The following is a 6791-nucleotide window of genomic DNA, read 5'->3' as shown; positions in this document are numbered from 1 at the left end:
TACAATTTTAAATTAATTGGATAAGGAATAAAAAAAATGCTGATGCTTTCACAAATAAAAGTAAAACGCAATCTCTTTTGTGAGTGTCTCAGTCGTGTTTGATTTGTTTTTAAAAGTAAACCCATTTACTGTGCAATACGTTAAAATAAAAAGAAAACTGTTCTTGTGTTGTAGGTTAATTCAGAATTATTATGTTTAAAGTTTCTAATGAATGTGCAATTACATAGGAAACATTGGTGCCAATCCTTAGCATGAAAATAGCAGTTTATTGAACAGACAGAAAAACAGATAATGTTTCAGTTTAAAGAATAAACTATATATTTTACAATTGTGATAAGTCTTAGATAAAGTTAATTAATTCTACATTTTCCACTTTCTCAAGTATGACAAAATCAAGCAAAATCAATTGGTTATTTATTATTTAAAACAATCTGTTGTACTGTATTAACATGTGGAATTAATGATTTTTAATTAATAAATGTTTTAATATTAAATAGAGTGAAATATTATATTAATGTTCATATCTAGTGCTTTGATATTAATTACATGTTATTATTCACAAACGTAATTTATGTGTCATTGCTTTGAAAATCAATTGCTTGTTTACAGTTTCAGACATACTGCGGTACTTTAGTGGAAAATCCATGAACCATTTTAAATGCATTTGTAAAAAAAAGTGACCAATGCCAAGGTTTGAAAATCATTCAGTGATTCTGGGCCTCATGCAGAGAGCATCGTTATTTCGAAATTCGCCATTTTTTGTACAATTTCGCGCAGAAACCGGCAGAAAATGGCGAGTTACGAAAACGCGCCATTTTGTTTTTTCTATTGCTAAAACTCGCCTCGCGGCTGGCGAGAACCTCCATCTCGCCATTTTTAAAACTCTCCGAATGCAGAGAGGTGCGAACGGCATGTAGCGGCTGTTCGCACCAAGAAAATGGCGCGATTCTCGCATTTTTGCCGCGCCAGGAAAAGATGGCAAGATGGCGCTCGCCGCCTATAGTAAAGGGGAAAAAAAAGGCGCGAATTTGTTTTTACACGTTTCTGAAGCGCGCATCTCGCCAATTTAAACTCGCCACACGCATCCATGTTAAACATAGCAGAATTCGCACTTTTCTGCATATGGAGAATAAAACTCTCCAAAAAAGCTACTTTTTATGAAATTCGCCAATTTTAAAATTCTATGCTCTCTGCATGAGGCCCTCTATCAGAAGAATGCAGGAATTCCCAGACAGATAATCGTGTATACAGTATTAATTACTTCACATTGAGAGCTTCAATAACAAAATATACTGACTATCTGTCAAACTGGTCTGTTTATTATACCACCTATTATAATAAAATCAATGTTACCAAACTGAGTATCCAGGTTTCTATAGCTGTACTAGATTCATGTTTCAAAATGTAATGCTCAATATAGACATTTGTCTTATAGTAAACACAGTACTTTTTGCATTACCCTAGATGTGTGAGCATTGGTTTAATGTGATACTATGGGTTTTGTGGGGAACTAGACATATAGCCGTCAAAAGTAATCTATTAATTAGTGAATTCCATTTTAGCAGGACTGTCCATGTCCTGAGCTATGTTTTCCTTGGGAAACACTGCCAGTGCTACATCTGCTCTTGTGGTGGTGTCCACTTCCACCGTAGTGTGATGCTCCAGTACTAGAGTGAAGCACAGCTGTAAAGAAACAAGCAATGTGTTAAGGATGAAACATTTTAAAGGAAGAATTAACCAAGTATGATTTAGAACTAAAATCTGAGCTAATATTTAACATTTATTTTAGTATCAATATATTGAAGTGTTCGGCCCTTCTTTTTCTTCCCAATTAGCAATTGGTAGGCATTTATACAGTATAAGAAATACTGTAGGAAGTACTGTAAGATGGGATGTACAGTATTAACTTTTTCATTGAAATTATTTATTTTGTATTCCTTTTGATTCAATCCGATCTGAGTTGTTGTAATCTCCCCTGGCATGCAGATCTGTGTCAAATGTAAAATCCTGGATTAACTACAATAGTTTAGTACATTTGACTCAATGGCATGCACTTAAATTTGCACTTCCATAGTTTGAAAGGTGACTCTTCCTTTCAAGCCCATGGAAGTGCAAATGAAAGTGTTTGCAATTGAGTTAAATGTACAAAACCAGTTACTAGTTACTGGCAATGTTAGTGGAAATGACAGTATGTAGGAAATTAAAATGTAATGTAAAACTTAACATTTGTTCCTGGACAGGAGAATAATAAAAGACAAAGGGAGTTTAAATCTTGAGATTGAAAATAAATGATTTTAGATACTGTCACTAGGCATCTTCCAGTAAAGTGGTTCAACTCACAGATAATACCTCTATTCTTTTAATGCCTGTGATACTTTAGTTCTTTCTTGGATTAAGATTTTAATAGTTGGAACAGTATACAAACACAAAAATCAATAACTGCTTTACTTACAGATGCTAACAGAACCGTCTCCTCCCAGCCTGAAAGGAAGATAGAACATTTGTTAGAGTAAGTTTACAATTTCAGTCACATTTCTACATGACACATAACTATTATTTACTGTACACTATGTATGGAAACTTCCATCAGAGGATACAATTTTGTGTATGTTGTATGTAATTAAGTTTATGTACGGGAGAGCTGGCAGTCCTGTGTGTTTGTTTAATATATTTATTCTATAATTATTCAGATAAAAAGACATTTCTATATTGACAATGTGTCTACATGCTGCATAATCGTCACTCACCTGGACTCTTCTCCCTCCAGCAGTTTCCTGTAGGTGGTGATCTCAATATCCAGAGCCAGCTTCACATTCATCAGCTCCTGGTACTCACGGAGCTGGCGAGCCATGTCCTGCTTAGCTTTCTGCAGAGCATCCTCCAGCTCAGTCAGTTTACACTTGGCATCTCTGACGGCCATCTCCCCACGTTCCTCTGCCTCAGTTATGGCACCTTCTAGTCTAGCACGCTGGTAAAACACAAATTAAATAACATATTCTTTCTTACGCTATAATTTAATACATGTAACATTATGCTGGGATTTTCACTATTTGAGAAAGTTAACAAATGGACAAACAGCCAAATCCTCTTATAATTCTTCCATTCTTCATTTTACACAGAGTAAATATGTACTGTAATATATAATTTGCATTTAATGGTATCTGGTATATTAAGGAAGTTATCATTGTTTGTTAACAAATAATACTCATGTATTAATTTTACCTGATCTTTCACACTCTCTATTTCTCCCTTAAGTCTCTGAATCAGACGGTTGAGCTCAGCAATCTCCTGTTTAGTGTTGCGCAGATTATCCCCATAACTGCCTGCAGTGGAGCGCAGCTCCTCGTACTGACGAGAAAAAAATCATGTGAGAGTAGATTGAAGCTATCTAAAACCAAATAGCTTGATTATCTTATATTTACACAATAATGGAGGATTCTGAATTTATGAACAGTATGCAGTTTTACAATTAGTATAGTTTGGATATTATATTTCAGTAGAGTACTATATAGCATATGTATGTTATCTACAGTACAGTATATGTGAAACTTTAAATTGAAACTGTTTGAATTTGCCTTCTGTAGACTCACCCTTGATTGGTACATGGCCTCTGCTTCAGCTCTGCTCCTGCTAGCAACGTCCTCATATTGAGATCTAACCTCAGCAATGATGCCGTCCAGATCCAGGTCTCGGCTGTTATCCATGGAAACAAGGACTGATGTATCTGAGATCTGAGACTGAAGCTGAGATATTTCCTGTAAAGTAGAGAAAACAGTGATATATGTGCTGATGATGTACAGGTACCGTATGAAAAATGTACCTTCATTTTGAAAGATAGATTTTCAAACACATAATTGTTCTACAGTCATTTGTTCCTCAAATCTGTACAAGAAATTATACAGTTAGTTTTACAAAAAAGATGTTTACATGTTTTAAATGTTAGAAATTACATTCTAATTCTTAGACAGAAAGGTGAGTATCCATTTTAAAGTATGTGGTTTAAAATCCTTATTCCTTATTTTAGGAAAGTGGTACTAGGTCTGTTGTTCAACAAATGAAAAAATAAGACGATTAAGGAGCTCCATATTTATACCGCATCAAACAGAGCTCGCAGGAAGTTGATCTCATCAGACAGGGAGTCCGCCCTTGCTTGTAATTCAGCTTTACTCATGAAAGCAGCATCAACTTCCTACAGGGAAGATACAAAATAGATAAATATGTTCAGTCAATGTTAGGCCTTATAAAACAATGCTTCTGATATTAAAACAGCACTTAATTAAAAAAAAACAATATGAGGTTTTTTTTTAAACAAATCACTTGTGTAGTATTAGATAATACCGTATTTTCCCCCTGCACTCTCTATGCCCTTATACTTTTTAATGTAGTAAACTTCGTTATGTCCCTATAGCAACCATTTAGGAAGTCACACATCTTCATCTTTTAAAAAAGGCTGCAAAATTGCATGCCCTGGGGATCCGGATCTTCACCGATCCAACACGGGAGAACGAATCAAACGGCAGCTTACATAATTGCAATGTAAGGCACTGCTGTATTTATTTAAACAAAAACAAAAAAAACGGGCAAGAGGAAATGCTGCTTTAATGTTCTGAAAGAATTATCTTACTGATTCAAAGTTGCATTTTGATCTTTATGAAATAAGACTACATTTGTACAGTTCATCACTTGACACTTACCCTCTTAAGCCCAACAAATTCATTCTCTGCAGCTGTGCGTCGGTTGATTTCCTCTTCATATCTGTTGGGTAAAAAAGTTTTATTAAGTGTTGTGATTGTAGGTTATTATATGGTTTTGATGGTATTTTGCAGTGTTTAGAGAACCAACATGTCTCCTAATTTACATACTTTCTTCTGAATTCTTCTACTGATTCCTCCATATTCCTCCTTTCTGCCTCCAGACGCGCTCTTTCACATCCCAGATTCTCCAGCTGTCTCCTGAGACTGCTAATGTAGGCTTCAAAGAGAGGTTCAATTTGAGATCTTGCAGTTTTTTGGTCTTGTAAAAGAGACCACTTGGTCTCAAGCATTTTATTCTGTTGCTCTAAGAATCGCACCTAGGACACATAAAAAAAAGAAAACAAATAAACAATTGTGAAAATAGTTAGAATTGTTTGCAACACCTACATTTCGTTGAATAAAATACTGTAAAGAGTATTTTGAAATTGTAAATTCTTGCCAAGGGTGACCTGTTCATAAAATTAATAGATTTAAATAAAAACATTGAAATATAGATGAAAATCATTTATAAATTATGACAAATTAGAATGTTCGTCCTATTTTTATGAACAAAAGTAGCACAATATTAAAGCAGTCAAAAGGTAACAAAAAATATAATTTAATGACTTAAGTCATGGCAGATTCCAACAGGCACCTTCATCAGGGATCTTCCTAATTTTGTCACATTGTACTTTTCCCTTCATAGTAAAGAGATATTAACCTGTAGTTACATCTTAATGAAATATGAAGTGCATTTTGTATGTCCATTGGAAATTATGTCAAGAGGCTATTTTCAATTTTATGAAAAATGTTTGCAGAATAAACAATGTACACAGTGCTACAGTATATAAAATAAACAGTAAGAAATAAGGTACATTATTGCTGCATAACACAATAAGTGCAATAACATAAACATACACAACTGGAAAGGGAATCTCTGTCACAGGGAGCTTACAATTTGAGTAATTTTTGAACATTTTACATAGTGTTAACAAATGTAAAGCTCTTAAAGCTCTTAACCAAAAAATATTTTCTATGCCATGTTTATTTGGGGATCATTTTCCATATCTTGTTTAACAAAGGTCCTTCAAGCCAGGACATGGCATAGCCCATTTTCCAATAGATACTGTAGGATGTTGAGTATGTTTACCTTACCTTGTCAATGAAGGAGGCAAACTGATTATTTAGACCCTTGATTTGGTTCTTCTCATCTGTCCTCATTCTCTGGATGTTTGGATCAATCTCCAAATTGAGTGGGGCCAGTAGACTTTGGTTTACAGTAACATTGGTGATGCCTGCAGAGCAAGATGATCCCCCAAATCCATAGCCAGATCCACCTAAACTATGTCCACCACCATATCCTCCATATCCATGTCCACTTCCCACTGGTCGACAACTTCCAACTGACATCTTATGTCCACCAGATCCATGACTATAGACACTTTTGCTTCCAAAACCTGGTAGCGCTTTGTGACCCATGGATACTTTCTTTGAAGTGAATGAGCTCCCACTGTGTTTGCTGAAAGATGATAAACAAGCTGAGGATGAGCTGAAATTCTTGTGCCCAGAGCCGGAGCTGCTATGTGTAGATTGATGAGATTGGTGAGACATGTTGCCTCTGCAAGAATCGTAAGGACAATGAGGTATTGAAGCTGACTGTTTAGTGAGTCCCGCTGATTTCATAGCAGAGACTTAGCCCTTTTATATTCACATTGAAATGGGTTGGGCTACTTTGAAGTATATTAAGTCTTATGATCTTGGATTGCTGACATTATTAAATCTCAATCCTCTAATCTTAATAGAAAGCAAAGTATGAAGGACCTTGGTGGCACTTGTTAAACGATGGTACCATTCTGACCCCAGGTATTAAAGATGTGATTCTACAGACAAACGTTATCTCCTGGGTTAAATAGTCTTTTGAGTTACACGTATATGTAAATAAACCATCTCATACAGTACTTTCCCAAAAACTCTGTGTGCAAAACAGAGTGAAACTTCAGGGGCTCTGCCTGTAGGAAAACAGTTTTCTATGACATTAACAATGTGTTGACTAATTTG

At 35.3% G+C, this 6791-nt stretch overlaps 1 protein-coding gene across 1 annotated transcript; it reads right to left on the bottom strand.

Annotated features, from left to right (window-relative positions):
- Positions 1 to 719: 719 nt before the first annotated feature.
- Positions 720 to 6393, bottom strand: LOC142490085 (keratin, type II cytoskeletal cochleal-like). The gene is made up of 9 exons (XM_075591879.1): positions 5889 to 6393; positions 4863 to 5071; positions 4695 to 4755; positions 4094 to 4189; positions 3591 to 3755; positions 3223 to 3348; positions 2748 to 2968; positions 2453 to 2481; positions 720 to 1683 (listed from the first exon to the last, which is right to left on the bottom strand). Exons 1-9 carry the CDS (start codon positions 6342 to 6344, stop codon positions 1559 to 1561), a joined length of 1488 nt encoding a protein of 495 aa, XP_075447994.1. The 5' UTR covers positions 6345 to 6393; the 3' UTR covers positions 720 to 1558.
- Between the last annotated feature and the right edge of the window lie 398 nt (positions 6394 to 6791).

The sequence above is a fragment of the Ascaphus truei genome, chromosome 3 (genome assembly GCF_040206685.1).
Source record: "Ascaphus truei isolate aAscTru1 chromosome 3, aAscTru1.hap1, whole genome shotgun sequence".
Lineage (NCBI taxonomy): Eukaryota > Metazoa > Chordata > Amphibia > Anura > Ascaphidae > Ascaphus > Ascaphus truei.
This window is presented reverse-complemented; position numbering and strand designations above follow the sequence as displayed.